The 19164-nt window shown below is 38.3% G+C and overlaps 2 protein-coding genes across 2 annotated transcripts; one reads left to right on the top strand and one right to left on the bottom strand.

Annotated features, from left to right (window-relative positions):
* The first annotated feature begins 1407 nt into the window (after positions 1–1407).
* On the top strand, positions 1408–4388 carry LOC111252281 (uncharacterized). Its single transcript, XM_022809863.2, has 2 exons — positions 1408–1890; positions 2724–4388. The coding sequence occupies exons 1-2, from the start codon at positions 1726–1728 to the stop codon at positions 3636–3638; spliced, it is 1080 nt and encodes a 359-aa protein (XP_022665598.1). The 5' UTR covers positions 1408–1725; the 3' UTR covers positions 3639–4388.
* A 3193-nt stretch (positions 4389–7581) lies between these two features.
* On the bottom strand, positions 7582–18964 carry LOC111246261 (nipped-B-like protein A; the record flags this gene model as incomplete). Its single annotated transcript, XM_022795598.2, is given in 5 exon segments — positions 7582–10786; positions 11048–12841; positions 15014–16068; positions 16217–16400; positions 18634–18964. Coding segments are annotated over 5 exon segments (3691 nt in total), but the record flags the coding sequence as incomplete, so codon positions are not given.
* Between the last annotated feature and the right edge of the window lie 200 nt (positions 18965–19164).

The raw sequence follows: 19164 nt of genomic DNA, 5'->3' as shown, positions 1-19164 counted from the left end.
TAGATGTAAGAACAAACTTGTGCCTTACTTACGCAGTTGTTGTTAGTCATTATAAAATTAATGAAGATAATAAATAAGCCTACGCAATGATTCTTTAGACTGTTTCACGGCTTCCTGTTAATTCCAAGTGACAGTTGTGGATCTTTTTGGCATAATTTATTATTAGATGTTGAACAGAACGAATTTTTATGTTTCATGCTAAGCAAATACCGCCAACTTACACATTGAAATTTAGCTGACCTTTTGATATTATTAGCAAGCCAAGTTTTTTCAGAATTTTAGTTTTTCTCGAATAATTTCAAAAGGGAGATTATAGTAAGTTCAATATAAAAGCTATTTTCAGGGTCTTGTTGAGAATAAGTTTCATATAGAACTGGAATTCTATTGGAGTATTAGCATTGGTGTCTATTTAGGTAATTCATCTTATGGTTGAAGTTTTTTTGGTTTGGATGGGCACAGAGAAATGCAAACTAAGGCTTTTTCAGTGTCCAAAAATAACAGTACCATCTTAATCGTAGCTGCTTATTAATTTAGGAATATCTTTTTTGCTTTTTAGGGACACCTTGCCGCACCGAAGACAAGTAGCGATCACGAGAAAACTTAAACAGTGCGCTTTGAGCGCATCCATACGGCGTTATTGCCCATAATCGTACTAGGGCACAGTTCTTACAGAAGCACACACGTAATCAAATGAACTAATTATGAACTATGATTAGATTATGAACTAATTGGAGATTACAGCCTAATCGAGGTTTCTGAGTTGACGAGGTCTTCTATTCGGGGGTATGCATAAGATTTACTAATTAGAATAATTGAAATTTATATGCAAAGCCTTAATTTTCATACTTGGCCCCGTTGCACTTCTTCTGATGAATTCAATCAGAAGTGCCGTGAATTTGCATCTAATTTTTAAGCTCATTTACGTAATTTTGTTTTTACTATATTCTCGTTTATTAAATAGTATCCATCTTGAATGCCTCTACCGCATGTGCTCTGTGCTTCATATATAACATATACGATGATCGTATATAAAAATGGCGCGAGCTTGTTGTTTGGAGGTTCACTTAAATTAGAAACATCTTTACATGTTTCCGTAGAGTAGCAATTATAGTGGTGCGCATATATGCGGCCAGTTACGTCGTCCGTTTGATGTCAACAGAGTATCTGACTATGGACAATCCTATAACAAAGTGGCTACGACTTTTCTTCCGCATGGCTCCACTTTCTTTCTGCAACAAGATGTATTAATTAATAACGTTAAAAACATACAATATAACAGCGGCAGTGACGGCGATAAACAGAGTCCTATACGCATATATAGATAGCGCGTCAGTCACTTTGACACTTCAAGTGCAAAATGGCGCATCTTGTGAGCGCACCAGTCATGCCGTCAGCGGGTGCCGCGTGTCCCTTACAAGAAGTATGTCTTCTGCATAGCGTGCGCCCTCTCCTACGCATGACGATGATACCGTTCGATTCAAGAAGAGCAGCGTACGGTGCCTTTCTGAGGTCATTAGACTTTGTCGGAAAAAATTCCATTGTGTGAGCTCAACATTTTTCCGTACCGTTCAGATTAAAATTGGACAGAATTTTTTTCACAGCTAATGCTGGCCAACTTCAAGCAGCACGGGTTAAAGCAGTTGACCTTTGAATTGCTAATGCCATTTGTCATAAAGCAATTAGCACAGATTAAAACTCTAATCTGCGTTATTTCGAGACGCGTTTATGAAGAAGTCGCCTAACCGTGTGCGCCTCGAACTGCGAATTACCCTAAAGATGACCATGGGCTTTCGGCGCTTAGCCAAGAAGTGGTTGGACCGGATCTTTGAAACGGAGCCGAGCTATATTTCTCGCAGTTTGGCAAAACATAAATTGGTGCTATGCAACAAGGTTAGTCGGTATTGAATTTAACTAGATCTTCTATGGAGGTATCATTTGATAACTTCAGAACGGGCTAAATTAATAACATGTTAAACATTTGGCTTATGATTTTTCCTGCAATCAATAATGTTGTTCCATCCAAGATTTACAACAAGTTACATAATGCTATTTTCTAAAAGCTAGGTTCATGGTAAGATCGCTTTGCTTAGCATCAATTATGTCAGTTTTCACATGGCACAGAGCATCCCTGGTCTAACTGAAGAAAAGCCACTCGTAAAAAGAGTTGCAACAATATATCAACAAATTGTACAGAAACATCCGTTACATTAGACAAGCCATTTTTAAGTTTACAATGCATTATTAACAAATTACCATGGAGTTAGATTCGCTCAGTCACAATATATCCCTTCTTAAATATATCTGCGTGAAGCTAAACTATTACCTTTGTAACTCGATTCAAAGACGTAGGCATTGCGGCTGAAATGACTTGCCATTAGACAAGTTCCATTTAAAAAACGATGGGTATATTATTGGTAAAAGGAAATGTCATCATTTTTTCTCTCTTTTTCAATATTCGCGTTTAATTGCTGCGAGCGACCTGTTACGAAATACAGCCCTATGCAGCAATAAAACGCTATCAACGGTTAAAACAACAAGGGAACATCTAAGTAAGCGCGTATCAGTAGCTAGAATCTTTTAGATGTTGCAAAACGACCGAGAAATACCAGCTGCTTTGATTTAAATCTTCATAAGAACGCTTCGTGAAGAAGCCACAGCGTTAATAAAGTATAAACCTGTGTATTCTCCTTCTTCGTCTGCGAACCCTCTGTGACGGTTTACAGGATGTCAGTGTTTACCTAGCCGGGTTCGAAGTTCCTTATGTCATCGATTACTTATCCAAACAAATATTGCTGCGTGCTGAGATCCCGCTACTTTTTAGAGAGCCAGGTCGAACCAGTATGCGACGACAGATCGGCGAACATTTTTTGAATACAGGCACGCTGCCAAAAGAAGTTATTGGAGATGTACACGAGGCGTGCGCGCTGTACAAACGTTGGTTGCGGACCCTTCGAGATCCCCTCCTTCCATTGGATATTCAACGAAGTATCGTGGAACGGCTAAGTGTGCTTGAAGAACCGGAAGAGTGGCAGCTACAGCGTTTAACTGAGCTCATTGTAGACGGCGAATCACCGCCCCCGTTACCTCTCGTCTGTTTCTTACACTGCATATTTTTTTTGCAGCAAATCACTCGTCTCAAAAATCGCAATTTAATGACGGCTTCATCCTTAGCAGCTATTTTTGCGCGTTACCTTTTTCGGTATGAAGCACTAGAACTACGTTGGCCTCACATTACCGATGACAGTCAAGATCAGCGTGACTATCATGCAATGCAGGAGAGAGTGTTGCTTAAAGTAAAGGATTTTCTTGAGTTTCTCATTAGTGGACGTGGCAATCGAGTCTTCGCCAAAGCGCTCCGTCGAAGAGCTGATCGACAAAAGGACAACGGTCATATTCGTGTGAGGACTCAGCCCATTGCTCAAGCCCAGCCTCTGGGTCATCACCTACCGGTCATACCAACCGAGGCTCGTGCAGCGCTTGTCCAGAGCTCAGAACCAATACTTCTCATGTGGCGTAGCCACGACTTTGATATGGTGACCGTTCACGAGGAACGCAGTCCGTTGCGTATGACCTTTGTACGAGAGATGCGAGCTCGAACGCCTAATCGTGACAGAGATGAGAACTCGATTTATTTGTAATACAAACAACACAAATCATACAGCCTGCTTGACTTAACACTTGTATTATGATTAGACTTGTGTAAAAAATTACCTTGTACGATTCCCTGTAACTTTTGTTTTAATCTATTTATGTGACAGCGAAAGCAACACTAAAGTAACTAAAGGCGTCTCTGCTAAACAAATTGCTCATTTTAAAATGTTTCTGTGAAGCTTTAGTAACAGGCATCGTGAAATTAGAGGCGGGTTGAAAAAATTTTATTGGGCTAGTTTTTCGTAATCCAATTGTGACAGCCTTATCAGTTGTTGCTTATTATAACGACAGCTGCTGAAATACTAACTCGATTGATATAGTTGGAACAACAAGAGATAATACTCCGTGATCTCTCGACGAAATATCAACAAATCAACTATTATACCCGAACGTTGCTGAATTATTAATAGATACGACGATATTGTTATCGTCTGCTAACACGGTTGAACCTCTCGCATGAATCCTTAATGATTATTAAAGGGTAGATTTTAATCATTTTTTGCTCTGGTCTAGATGACTAGAAATTGAGCTTATTATTGTTGTTGACCTTACTAAGATTTTGTTCTTCCGAGCATTTGAAAGACGTGCCTTTTAAATAATCTAAATGGAGATTTGCATGCATCACCTGAAACGATCCGTGTTTTAATTCCTTTTATATTCAACTATTCAATTTCATTCTCAATTTAGAAATAATTTTTGAGATAGAAAACATTTTAAATAAACTTCGCTCGTGATAACATGTGTCATTACTAGACTATATGCAGTTACACATACCTTGCATTCAGCGCAATAAAATCTAAACTATCTGTTGCCTATTTGATACGACACTGGCCTTTAAAGTGCGTTTGATTATAAAGCTAGCAGTTAGTTATATGCTTTGTATTACAGATGGCATGGCGTATGAATGCGATTCTTGTACGAGCTTCTGGAATATTTACTTAACCACTATGGAGTGATCACAAATATGATCTAGATTTTCAACTTCAGTAATTAATCAAAGTAAAAACCCTTAACTTTAAAATAAAAAAGGATTTCGCAATGCATCCCGTGCACCCTATGCTGTGTAGGGCCACTCTGTCGAATTAACGTCCTCTCGACTAAATGATCTCGTTAAACGTACATACGATACTTTAATAACACCAAGTACACACAACTCTATTAATAGGTCGAGTAATTCGGGTCGAGTGGCTTATCGAGGCTATATGGGTCTTGGGCTCGAATTATCGAATAAATAAGAAAAGGTCGAAACATTACCTCGGTTCGTTATAAAATCTATTCATTTTTTTAACTGTTTTTTCTACCATATAAAAATTCTCCTTCTATTTTAGGCTATTTTTTGTTGATTTAAAACGTTTGCAAAAGAATTACCTAATTCATGCATTATATCAATTGCTTCATGTCTGACTAGATAGGATAACTGTTCCGATTATAATGACGTTCTAAGAAGTTGTCTATGTATCATTGGCGGAACCTAAAACCTCTGCCGTCGATCAGGCAGAGACTTGGTCGTCCGAGTTCCCACGTGAACAATAATTAACGTCCTTTCGGTATCATAGTGTTAAAGCAACAGAGCACAATATCTTTGTTGCTAATGATTCTGCCGGAAACCAGCACTATTTATCATCTCTACTGGTGTTACCCTATTAAACCTTTTACCTTTACTGAATTTATTACCTCAATAATAATAATAATAATTCGATCCAACAGCTGGTGATTTCCAGCAGTCGCATTATTTTTTACACAACGTTGATGGATATTCTTTAATTAAAGGTTTTCCAGTTCGCTATCCTTTTGAATACATATACCTAGGTAGATTTGTGTGTGTGTGATCATTACTAATAAGCTTACAAGTTTTGAAGAAAAGACGAATATAGATAATCATTTGTTTAATTTTTGATTTTTTCCCACTTAACATCACACTTGTTAATATTTTTATCAACTCTCATCGACTCCAGCTTTGCTTTTCTGTACCGATTTGTTCGGTATTTAATGTGTCGGCAAGTCTGAATAGTATATTTACAAAAATTTAATAAATAAAACAACAAGACGATATCTAGATGCCAAATTGATCGACTTTAATCTGTAAACGTTCACCAAGATTATTCAACTGATCGTCTTCATATTAAGCACCTTATAGTTATGTCTACGAGGAATTGACAACAATGAACTAATCGCTCTGTTACTAGTATTTTCTAGCTTTTTTTCTCAACGTTTTATATAAAATCATATTAGGCAGAGTAAGCCGTATGTATCTACTAATAGGTAAAGACCGTAAATTTAAAATAAGAACTGGCGAAAAAGGCAAGGAAGATGAATAATTTATCAAATAACACGAATGAAAACAGTTTTTCATATTTATTATAAAATATATTTTCTGTAATATTTTGTTTTTTGTTTTGATTCGATCGAAATTTCTTGTTTGTTCTCGGCTCTTCTGAATTGCTTTGGGGTGAAGGGATGAGTACACAGGAATTCCTTTTTATTTTATGAAAAACAAATGATAATATTTTATCGTCACAACATCAATAAATTTATAGGATTAAAAAGCGTCTTAGTATAGGAGATACATATCAACGACACTATACCAATCAAATTCTCGTATTTTTAGAGTTATTCCTATCAAGAATAACAATAATGGTTTTGCAACCTAATTATTTTTAAGTATGAAAAGGTTCAGACTATATTTTACAGGCGTTAATAGATCTGTTAGCACTATTAGCATTTTTGACATAATACTAAACCAGAAAAAATTGAATGTGCTCAGTGCAACCCTTACTATTGTTTATTTGATTTGACATAGATTTATGATTTTTATTTAAAATTTCGGAAGTATTAATTGTTCATAAATTAAAATTGAAAAAAAAAATGTTCATATATAAACAAATGTGCTTGGATGACTTCTTGCCATTCCCCTGGTAACACCATAATTCCAGCACTGTACAAATTCTGTGGTATCTAGGCAGAAAATTGTGACAAGTTACTTTTGCATCCCTGTATTAAATGTAAATTAACACCATTAAGATATTTCTGCACAGATCGAACCAGATTATGTAACATCCGGGCCATACGACAAACGCATTAAAATTGTGCTATTCAAATTTTCTCAAATTTTTCCGGGAAGCTAGACATAGCTTGTTGTAGTTTCTTTACTTATTAATAGTAGAGATCCAAATTTACTGTTTTCCAGGCGGGAGCAGCTTATAATGCACCATGCTTTTCTAATCCCACCAAACACAACATCATCTTCTTTGATGTCAGCCTAGGTTTTGCTACAAATAGTAAAGGGATATGACTTTGTCTTTGCAAGTTGTCGTATGTGATATACATTTGTCGCGATTTCATGCTTCGCGTATAGAAATAAAAAATAAACTGCTTAGAGGTAAATGTTTAGGTTTTTAACGGCATCACGGCTGCTCTAAGCCGATCTTGCCAGATTCCCGCGGTAATTTTAAAATTTTATCTTGTAATTGGTTGACTACACCATAGAATACCTTTCATACAAAAATTTTAGAATAAAGGCGGCAGAGCCATCTTTAGATTTTTTTTGATGATGCATCTTGCATAACAGCAACATATTTTAAAAGCCTAATCAGCATTTTCGCCTTTATCAAAATAAAATCGTTATTATAACGAATTTTTTGTAAAAATTTGGCTCATCTTTAAAGCGTTCCCTCACTATATCCCAGGTTCTCCAACAATTTTAACACGTATACTACTGCCTAATCTAGGCTTTGAAACGGCGTTAATCCTGATGTAACGCGATTTATTTTATCTCACATATAACGATGAAGTCATCCAGGCAGAAAAACAAAAATCGAAAAATCTATTTAAAAATCTAGAGAACTAAGATATAATACATCTTAGTTCTCAAGAAATCCTGTGCACTGAATTATTTGTCGTTTGTTTTTTAGAGAATAAAAACGCGTCACGTCATCTGCAAATAACTCTTTGCTAGCTTTTTTATTTACATTTTACATATTTATATATTTCACCAATAATACATTTTCTCTTTTTATTTTCGTTCTATTTATTGTTGTTATTATTATATCAGTATTTTTGTATTTATCTCTAGAAATAACTTAGCGAAACTCTTTTACACTAACTATGATACACATAATCATATTAGTAGGTGGCGGCCGTGAAGATAGCGGCAGATTTGGTTTGATAATTTCAAATACTAGACACGCAAGCAGAATAGAACATTAAACTTTTTTTCTTTTATCAGTCCTTACTCCATCTGTTTCCGTCAATATTCTTCCTTCTTACTCCTGCAATGCTGTTGTAACTCTAACCTCTGCGAACTTGGTTAGAATGGCAGCAGTCGGCATAAACGATAGCACTCTGCGCCCAACATAACCACAGAGTCTGCAACGTAATTATGTATATATATTTCCGAATCATCTTTCTGGCTCTTTAATAACAGTAAAGCTTTCAATACATTACTTGGAGCGACTTACGGTACACAATGCCTGACGGCGCTATTTATTTAACGAATTGTTTTCGCTGCAAGTGGTTATGGGTTCAAGTTCTCGCTTTGTAGAACACAAAAAAATATAAGCAGCAGCGGACTGTTTTTTTTAGCCTATAGAAAAATTATAAATAGGTCACACAAATCGAGATTTATATGCCAGTACCGACTGTTGCTGACTTCAGCTTTTTAACTTATCGTAAAGGTGGAATCAATTTAAACTCATTTACTCGTGTTTCACACAATGATCTTCAATACGGCGAACTAAACTAATCGAGCCATAACTAGTTAGGCCCTTTTCTGTTACGATGTGTCATGTTCAAATGTAAAACCTGCCTGTAAAAAATACTTTTTGGGTTGTAATCATTTTAATTGACTTAAAATGTTTGGATAGGATGGACTAGACTTTTTTCAAACAGGGTGCATCTATTCAATATAAAACTGAATGAGCGCTGTTAAGCTTGTCACGTCGTACTTTTCTTTAGTAAAATTTTATGAACTAATGATTTTCTAGAGTTCCATCTTTTATACTTTTAAAACTTATGAGCTTTGCAGTAATATAATATTTTCAAACCATGCATTTTAATAACCCAAAGAGAATTTTTAACCATGATTACGCCCTAGCTACTCGTTATCTAACGGTTTCTTGATTTGCCTGATCCTTTTCTTACTATTGGCAGTTGCGTATGATTTGATGTTGTTTCTGCCGTCTACGTTTATTTGTGAAAAGCTGATTCAACTTATACCATCTTCGTTGCTGATATCTAACCAAAGGAGTAATAACCAACCAATTTTTAGACAAGGATCCTTCACCGCAAACGTGAGCCAAATGTGCCACTCTCCACTGCCGTCATTTGTTTACTCATTTTTTAATCCGCAATTGTTTTGTCCATAGTCACTTTAATCCACTTCGGTTCACTTGTTGTTCGAACAGCTGAACAAGAGTACGTCCAACAAGAGTCTTCTTCTATTTGCTGCCACTCTGCCTTACTTTCTTCGCCTTAAATTGAATTTCCCATTTAGGTTTGATAATATAATATATACACTATGTACAGGGCGGGTGGCAAGCGTTGTCATCGTCAGCGGCGCTCTGACGTCTTCTTCTTTTTCCCTCTCCCCTGTTGTTTTCATTCTAATGTTAACGTCGTCATTAGGGTAACATAATCGATCGGACCGCTTTGTCCCCTCTTTCCCTATTAAGCTGTTTTGTCAATTTTAGGTGTTAATGTCTGTAGTTTGTGTGATTGAATCTATATGTGTGTACAGCATTAATTCCTTTATTAGCGCTTATCAATTGACCCCAACGCGGAAGAGCCTATAATTATCATTAGCCTTCCCATTTTTTGCTGTGTACATCCTATCGTACAATCTATTTACACATTCGTTCATACTCGCTTTTACTAGCTCCACTCCATTGTAAATAATAATAATAAATCTATATAATTCATTCACTAAGTAATTAATCCATAGTCACTTTTACAGTCATTCGCTGATGCAACAGCGCTATGCATCCACCAACCATATTTCTTTCTTGTTCGGTCGCTTACCTGCCTAACGTATTTTCTCAATTCATTGTATGCTTCAGCACTCTCGTGTAGATATCCGTTTCCCCTTCCCAAACGGTCACTTAAGAATCGAAATTATATATTCTGGTTATAGTTGTGTAAGGCAACGTCTAATAATCCCAGAACTTCTTACTCTACTACACTTTTCGCATCCTGAATCACTCAATTATACTAAATCATTGAAGACCACTGAACGTCATGGTCTCATAGCTTAAACACCATCGTCGTTATTTAGTACATTTTACCTGCGTCTTACGAATGCAGAAACCGCAGCCAATGAGGATTTACTACGCCTCAGACCTGGTCACCGTTTTGTGTACCTTTATATGCATCGCATCGTCAATTAGGAGGTTCACAAGTACCAACTAGGGCTACCTATTACATACACGCAGTCATTTTATGATTCAGCATCCTTCTCTGCGACCATTTTTAGGCCATCTTCACCGTGTCAGTGAGAATTATTCTCGATAAGAAAGGTCGCCCTGGCATAAACTTCCACATTGCAACTTGTGACCATCATATATCGGATATTTGTTATTTTGTGGTACACATTACACACATACCTGCCACGCCTATTCCCGTCACCTACCTTTTCCGTCTTGGCTGGCCTTAACATTATCATCATCATCATACCAATATAATTATAAGAGCTATCTTGTATACACTTTTCGACCTCTCGACGACCTTGATAACCCTATGCGCATCTTCTGCAGCACAAAAACAAACACAAATAGCAGAGAAGTCGCGCTGTGCTTGACTGCTACTCTATAAGCTTCTATTCGTAGTCAGAATCGTCCATATTGTTCTCGCTTTCTTCCTCCGACGACTCGACTCGCTTCTTCCGCGGCCTTCCTGGTCCACGCCCACTGCCAGGCTTTCGGCCCCGACGACCAGGAGTTTTTGGCTCCTTAGCAGCGCTGAGTTTCAATTTGGGAATTGGTCCGCGACGTTTCTTTTCAGGGGACGGCGTAACCTCATGGCCGGGCGGCAGTATAACCGTCGTAGCTGACGGTGGAGCCGGCTTTTCAGGCGGTGGCGGCGCCTTTGAGATCTTAAGAACGATACCATTGCTTGACTCCTCAACGCGAGTCACAAGTGGCCCCTGAAATTCAATAAATGTTATCGTTTAGTGATCTTTCTTGCTTTCAATGGTCTGTGAATAGAGAAATGGTAACTGTTTGACATTACACAAATACCTTCTTATGCGTATAGCGTCTCATAAACGTAATGATCCACTATCCAAATGCCATAGGTGTTAATTTGAAAGGAAAGGTAATTGAAAACAAAAATGTTGTCAATTTGACTTACTCCTATAACCATTATCTTATTAATTATATTATTAGGAAGCTATGATCAAACCTACCTGAGGCTGTTCATCCTGATCATCATCATTAGGATCGATGCTGAGCATTAGTTGGCGAAAATGAATGTACTGTTCAACAAGAGCGCGTTTTCCGTCCTCGTCTAAATGCTGCTTAACGTCCAACGATCCACCGGGCTCTTTAAGTTTCTCAAGGGTAAGTGAGGGAGAAAAATGAACGCCTACTTTCCGACTCACTTGTTTCTCATACACTTTTGCTTGTTCATTAGGAGAATATTGCGCGATCCTGGCATCGGTCAATCCATATATTTCTTTGAGAGCCTGTTTGCATAGCAACAACAAGACACAAGCGTGTGAGCTGATCATACACTCCTGAGCTACTCGTGTGTCCTGTGGAAGTCTTTCAATAAGCGATTCCAAATCATCGTCATCATCCGAGTCGCTCTCATTGCCCAGTCGTCGTTGGTCATTGCGTTGTTGTTCTTGACCTCCTCGACGTGAAAGCTGTTCACGGAAATTATGCAGAAGACCAGTGCCACTAACGGAGAGATGAATATCAATATGATGCATTACAAACAAAGGTTCATCCTGCACGAGGTATGGAAAATAGACAACGTTGTCCGCGATGTACAGTAACTCCATGAGAGGCGTCCGATTGGAATCATCAAACTGCTTAAGCAGTGAGAGCAAGAAAGCTCTTCTCGTTTGTCTTGTCGATCGTAACACTGTGTACAAGAAACCATTGCGGGCAATTGGTTGTCCGTCCGCCTGAATGCGCACGCCTCGAATAAGGCGTTCCTCTTTTTGCAGACGATCTTCTTTCAGAACTGTCTGGAGTTTGTAACTTAGTCGAACTCCTGCACCCGCTTTCATCTGAACGAAGCCGGGATACTTTTTCTCAAGCTCCTGCAAGAGTCGTTCTGCTGTAGTTCGCGTATGAGGGTCATCATCGCTGCCGAGACACGATAAGTACGGCACCATTTGAACGGGGTGTACCAAGCCTTGGCCAAGTACTAGTTGTATGACATAAAGCGCTTGCTTACGAACCTGTAGATGATTTGAGATGACCGATGCAAGGATTGGCTTGAGGTAAAGCTGAATGACGGTGGAAGCCATGCCCGATGCCACATCACCCATCTCTTTTAAATTTTCCTTTTTCGTTTGTTTAGCCCATTCGCGGTCTCTTTCTATCATTTTTTGCTCCTCTTCATGCAGGTACGTTTTAATGTTAGTCAACACAGATACCTTAAACGTGGCCGTTACCTCAGGATTTGTGAGGATATAGTTGTATAGATTTTTCACGTCATCACCCAACATGAGATCGTAATGACGATTTAACATAGAGCCAAGGCCTTGCAGTGCTTTTAACCGAATAGCCTCATCAGCATGACTGTTGAAGTGGATAAAGCAGTCAAACACAGCAGCTTTCTCGCTCACTTCAGGTGTAGCGGGATCTTGAAGATGTTCGAAGTCGAAGTGCTTGCAGATTAGTCCGGCCGTAAATAGGTTGCGCATCAAAATGGGTTTATGTGCTTTATCAGGCTCATTCTTGCATATTTCTAGTGTTTTGACAATTTTCTTAAAGCAATCGCGAACCAGTTTGTGATTTTTGGTAACGAGATTGACTATCTTTCCAAGACAGCTGGTTGCAGACGGCAATACGGCCGAATGTCCACGTAAGATGAGCTTAGTTAATCCTTCTTCGACTTGTACAAGGAAATCTTCGGAGGGATGGTCTACGAGAGGCACCACCAGCTCTAGACAGCTCACGACACACTTGATGATCATTTGCTCTGCCACCGTCGTACAAGTTACCGACAGGTACGGTTGAAACACCTGAATTCGAACAATAGAATAGTACGACGTTAGTTTCTCCAAAATAAAATAAAAACGATGCCACATGGTCAAAGGTATGAAATTAGCGAAATAGACAAAACTATCAAAAAGTATATTTTGACTTCAATGAAGGAGACTACAGTTTTTATTAATTTTTTTTTCTTGTGTTTCAAACACTCAAAGCTAAGCGTTTCCACTAAAAAGCACCGCAAAAACCAATTCAAAGCTACAACTGCCTTAAAGTATTCGAAAATTTTGTAGATTAAAGTAATCAATGATCCTTCAAAACTTCATTTTCGAAGAGCAGAACATTAGACGCAATACATAAAATACACCCGCAAAAGTTCTTTACTGAGCCCGAAAGGGACCATTTATTTTCAGCGAATCATTTTTGATATGTTCGAGTTCACTACGTCTTGAGGTAAGTTCTCAGCTGAAACGCTGACTACCTTAACACTCGCCTTAAGTCATTGGTCTCAAATTTAACACTTCTCTGGTGTTGCATTACGTATTTTGAGGCATGTTCGTGGATTTCTAATAGCGTTCCTTGAGATACCGTGACCTCTTAAATATAAAATAATACTACCTAAGCAACAAAATGGATCAATTCAACGATATGTGTATTAACTCGTTTGAAAGTTTCAATTTTTAAAAGGTAGTTTATTGGATTTCGACTAGGAATTTTTTTATTGATCAACCTACTACTTGAATATCCTAAATTTTTTTAAAATAAAAACTCAGTCCAAGTTCAGCGGAAACCCATTACTTATTTGATGGTTTTATAAGCCATTTCGAACACTCTCCGCACTACAGGGAAGGCGAAGAAAGCATATGGTAGGCTTCCAGTTAACTAAACCTTTGTAATACTGCATCGTATTCGCTTTATAAAATCAGCTAAAAAATATTTCTATAAACTGTACCTGTCAAAGAAATAAAGCTCGTCTACCCAAATCGCTAACACAAAATACATTGAGCTTTTCCTGACAAGCAAGACATTCACCTTGAGGGGGCTCCTCTGTCCGTTTGGTGAAACTCAAGAGGAGAACTAAATTATGTGTTCATAACTCTTCGTAGAACACTTAATTCACAACGGTGTGAATGTCAACAAATTAAATTGACCAGTTCAACTGAAAATACAAAACTGCTTAGGAAAGAACGTTTGTCCTTAGACAGCTATAATGATGCAAAAGCCATTTTATTGTTAAATGCTCTTCTTCATCATTTAGTAGACCTGGATGCTTAAAACCGCTATTTAAATCGGTGTAAAATGGTCTGTATTTGACAACTGAAGATATAAAAAATGGAAACTGTTGACTCAAAGAGCCAACAAGTTCAGCTCAAGAAGGTAAGCAAGCAGCCTGATAAATAGCAAAGGGTTACAAACAAAATGACAAGTACTTCAATGACTGACATATCAACGAAAAAAGTAGCATATGGAGGTTAAGCTAAAAAAAATGGGGCAAGATATCCTACCTTGGAATTAAAACGCCTTAGAAAAGCGTCGTGGGCTAAGTCGGAATACAAATACTTTCATGCCATTTTTTTCTCATCATTTTGCTAGGAAGTGTGTGAAAATAATTAACAAAAATCTTGAAAAACGCAGTTTTGTCCATATTCGTACTTTGCAGATACGAGCATATCACCAGCACAGTCGGCGCTTTACTGTAATAACCAATGCCGAAGTTCACAGGAATACAGATAATGCTGCCATGATTCAAAGTCCGAGACGTTCCGACATAATTCAATCAACGACGATAGACATCAACATGTTGAACTTAAAACCGACAAGGTCTGCGTAATACAGAGCCTCTGTTATTATCGATCCGTTTGGCAAAAGAAGCTTGAATTCTGCAACAGGTGTGCAAGGATGGAATTTAGCATAGATTTAAAACTTATTTTTTGCAGTATAAAGTGCTAAAATTATAAGAATGTATGGTAACTTGACATATCTTAGTTAACCATGTAGACAGTACCATGTATTATTCCAGCAGACGTCTTAAATCCTTCAAAATAATAAAGGCACATAATCTATAGTAATGTTGTTTTCCATAAACCCTAACCCTAAAAAAAATGTCTGTTATATGCACGAATTTAGCAAGCAACTGAAATTAGTTTGAAATAGCAAAATTTGTACATGTATATATGTATATACTTACTTTTAATATCACTAACCTGATAATGCTTCGTGGTCATAGCAGGTTCGATCTTGGTGAACATGTTGAGTGTTGTCAAACAAGCAATAAGATGCGGCCGTGCATTTTGCTGTTGATCGCCTTCTAGCTCCAGTACATTGTCAACAAGGCAGTCGACTATTTGGCGACAGGCCATTTTTGTTTGAGGCAATGCTGGCTCATGCTCTTTAGATCGCAGGAGATTTGAGAGCAACTGCTCAAACCACTCGAGTCCTGTGTCACGACAGGCTGCCACAACATGACATATATTTTTGACTTTTTGTTCGATTCGTTCTGTTTCGCGCTCTTTACAAGGCACAAACCACATCGATTGAAAAACCTCACCAACGAGCTTTTTAACGGCTTCCTCATCATTGACTCGACGAATTATACGGACACAGATCTCCGGCACCTTCTCGAAGTCGGGTTGCTCCACGCAGATATCCTTGAGGATCTTAATAACTCTCTTACGTACAGATACACCTGTGTCGAGTATCCGTTGAGTCAGCATGTCATAATAAACATCAATGAGCTCCGGTGATTGTAGAAGAAATTTACCGAGGAGATCAACTGCGGCTTCACGTACTGACGTCGCTGAGTCAAGTAAACGCGAATGAACCGCAAACTTGACGTTGGGTCGTCTTAATATGTCAGGATCAGCCTCGACCACTTGGGTAAGACATTTCATTGCCTTTGTACGCACGGCAGTCGTATTCTCTCCTAAAACCTTGAGGATCTGTGAAAGGTATATGTCGAAGCTTCGTGAAAAGGGTCTTCGTGAAGCAAGGAAACGTGAGATTAGCTCAGCTGTATCATAGTCAAGCGTTGTTCGCATAATCTCTATCGTGCCAAAATCAGCGTAGTCTTGCTGGATGGTTTCGCACACGAATTTCTTGCGTTTTTCGGCTAACTTCTGCACCTTCATCTGATCCTTGTCGTCCTTCTGAGCTTCATCTTCGTCCTCTGGTTCACTCTTGATCTCCTTTTTCTTTGGAGATTCTTTCTCAGACGCAGATTTGGCTCTCTTTTCTTCCTTCTTGATCCTTGTGTCTTCATCTGAAAATATGCTAAGTTACCACTTCAGAAATGCGAAACTAAGTTTGCTAATACGAATTCCTGGTTAGGTGAATGCCTAACTGTCTAGTCCTCAAATCATCTAAATCAAAGACTGTCCCTTATCTTTTAATTTTACTGCCTGACTTACCTCCGCTTCCTGCCTTGGCTTCAGACTTTTGTGCAGCGTCTACTTTGGCATTCGCCACAGCGTCTTTGTACCACTGTGCGAGATAGAAGCGCTTCGAGAACTCGAGCGAATGATCTGACTCAATGTTTCCATCGAGGTAGTGAAGCAGAGCTTGTTGAAGGATCGTCACCTCATCGCGTTCCTCCTATGGGAATAAACAAAAACAATAACAATAAGAATAGGTACTGAGAAACAATTACCTTTGTGTCGAGGAAACAATTGCAAAATATCCGACAATCACACAGACGGCATATCCTCACAAGCAAATGTCGTAGCAAATAAAAAATGTCGATATACCTACTAAACACAAAATAATACTAATACTAAGGCTATCCTCATCATTCTTCTTTTGGTAAGTATATGCTTAGGTAATGCTTAGACGAACATATCAAAAATGTTTCAAAATTTGTGCCCACTACTGTCGCTATCAGCTGCCTTCCGACTGGTAGCCACCAGTTAGGAACAACAACAATTAAAAATAAAATTAAGTTTGTCAGAAATACATCAGACGCTATGCGGTATGCAGGGTAGATCCATTACGCTAACAGTACTTGCGAAAACTGTCTTTATATTAGAAATTGTATGGTTTTTTATTGACGAATAATTCTACTAGCCGCTAACTACGTTTATCCATCAACCTACTAAATTTATTAGCGCTGGTGCTGTCTGTCTGTTCCTTAGAAGTGCGGACACGTTATCTTTTGGTGGGTTTCTGTTCTCGATTTTGTTTTCCTGACTAAAATATTTTTCCACAAGGGAGTGCTTAAAGGATGGTGTTGGGGAGGGAGGGGTAATCTTGGCTCCATCCGACAGTTTACGATAAGCTAAATCGGTGTTATTTTTGTTCTTATGCTTATGTTTGTTCTTAGGTTTGGGACAAAAGTGACGGCAGTTTTTTCCCAGTTTCTTCGTTATTTAGAATGACGCTTAGAAACAAGGCGCTATCGCAACCGTTACACGGTTCGTGATCAGTATTATGATGGAAATCTTGAACATAGTCGCACGCGTCTCAATGTGCACATTAGTTTACTACCGAAATTTTCATCGATCGACAGTGACATACAACAGTTGTCAGGAAAATCGTGTCTATCGAACATGTATTGGTACTGCTGCCTTAGTGTTGGCTCTCCTGGACCATACTAGCTGAAGAAAGGGCTGCCCTATGAAAAACTATGAATCGAACCCGACCACTGAAAGAAAAACCGCATTCTAAAATTGTAAGGACACATGACCACGCGCTCGACCAGGACAAATACCAAGCAGCTAGACCGGTTTATTGACCTCCAGATATGCAAATCTGTAACAACAGACTTTATGAAAAGCTTACGTTCTACACCATTTAGGTACTTACGGTCTACGGCCAGTTCCAAACACATTCGGTTAGAGTCAGCAAACCTTTAGGGGACACCTGTATTCTATATGACTCCAGAGAGATAGAAAAAATAAGAGTAGGAGTCCGAAAAAACAGAACTGCACCATAGTACATTGCCATACCCTAAGCCCATTTAGGGAGGATACTATATCCACGTATATATATATATAAACACGTAGAACTGAGTAAATGCACCTCAGTTAGAGAAGATGTTGATATCATATTAGGATTGGAATACAGGGTTGCAGGGGGTACTATGAATATAGCAACAGACAGCTCCTTGTCCCAAAGTGATCAGCTTCACAAAACGAGATGCGACTCTTACAAGATTATGAAGTAATGGGTCACGTATATACGAAAACCCGGATAGAACAGTGTTAAGATTATATGATCATAAACACATGATCATATGCGCAACCCTAAGCAAAAAAAGTTGATGGTTAGAGGTTTTGTGGACAGTAGAACAGACAAACATTCTGTGTCTCATACATCGAAAAGAGCATAATATGAGTCATAAAAGCACTACCTCTTCACCGAAAAAAAGGTAAGCTAGCTTTTCAACGGAATTTCCTTAAACTTGACTTTGTTCTCTCGACCAGATGGTATTGTTTTTCTAAGAATGAAGCCATACGTAGAGCAAAGATTGTTTTTGGCAGGCATCGAAAAGAACCGTTTAGCAATATGATGACGACTGCTACCAGCATTGTCATAGCAACCATGCCACCACACTGTGCGAAGCTTTACTACGGTTTTGTGTAAACGTATATAAGCGCACAAATAAAACAAAACCATACGGAGACATGACATAAGTTTTTGTCATTGTGGCCGTAAAGGTGAGGCGCGGAGCGTACAGTTAAGATTGTATATCAGTTCAGCAATTACATTCGATCAGCATGCACATCGTTAAACATTCTACCTTTGAGATCCTTATGTTGTTTACAAATTTTTTTTACATCTGTAACTAGTTATATGATTATTAGGATCCTACTTAAAAATTACAACATACCTTAAGTTTAGCTGCGTTGTTCTTTTTCTTCTTTTTAGATTTGCTTTGAACAATCATATCATCATCATCGTTATTGTCGTCACAAATCTGTCTGAGAATATCATCTATTACTTCTTGTCGAATTTTGGTTTGCACGGCATCTTTGCGAAGTCGGGCTGCAACGACACCAAGGTACTCTAGTGAAGACGTTCGCATAGACATATCCAGGTTTTTATTGCTAAAGTTGTTAACAAGCAGTTGGCCTAGAAGTGAGAGCATTAGTTCCGAGGCAGGCCACTCTGGTTTGTTCACAGTTGACAAAAGATCCTGTACGAAGTTCTCGAATAAAGGCCTGCAAACACGAATTAGAGAACAATAATTTGTTTCCATTAAAACATGGAAAGCATAATCCAAAATGGTTAGCGACATTACCTTTAGTATCGTCGAGTATTCTGGTGGTAATTACATTAGAAAAATACAATGCCATTATCTTGATATTTTCGACTTAAGCAAGGCTACTTACACCAGTAACTTGAAAGGCATTATATATAT

This window comes from Varroa destructor, unplaced genomic scaffold, assembly GCF_002443255.2.
Source record: "Varroa destructor unplaced genomic scaffold, Vdes_3.0 BEIS01000001.1, whole genome shotgun sequence".
In the NCBI taxonomy this organism is placed as follows: domain Eukaryota; kingdom Metazoa; phylum Arthropoda; class Arachnida; order Mesostigmata; family Varroidae; genus Varroa; species Varroa destructor.
Note: the sequence above shows the minus strand (reverse complement) of the source record. Positions and strands in the feature narration are given on the sequence as shown.

Bases quoted from the DNA above. Each gene is read 5' to 3' on its own strand.
- LOC111252281 (XM_022809863.2), top strand. From the start codon at position 1,726: ATGAAGAAGTCGCCTAACCGTGTGCGCCTCGAACTGCGAATTACCCTA. The intron at 1,891-2,723 runs GTTAGTCGGTAT...GACGGTTTACAG, and splicing joins AATTGGTGCTATGCAACAAG to GATGTCAGTGTTTACCTAGC.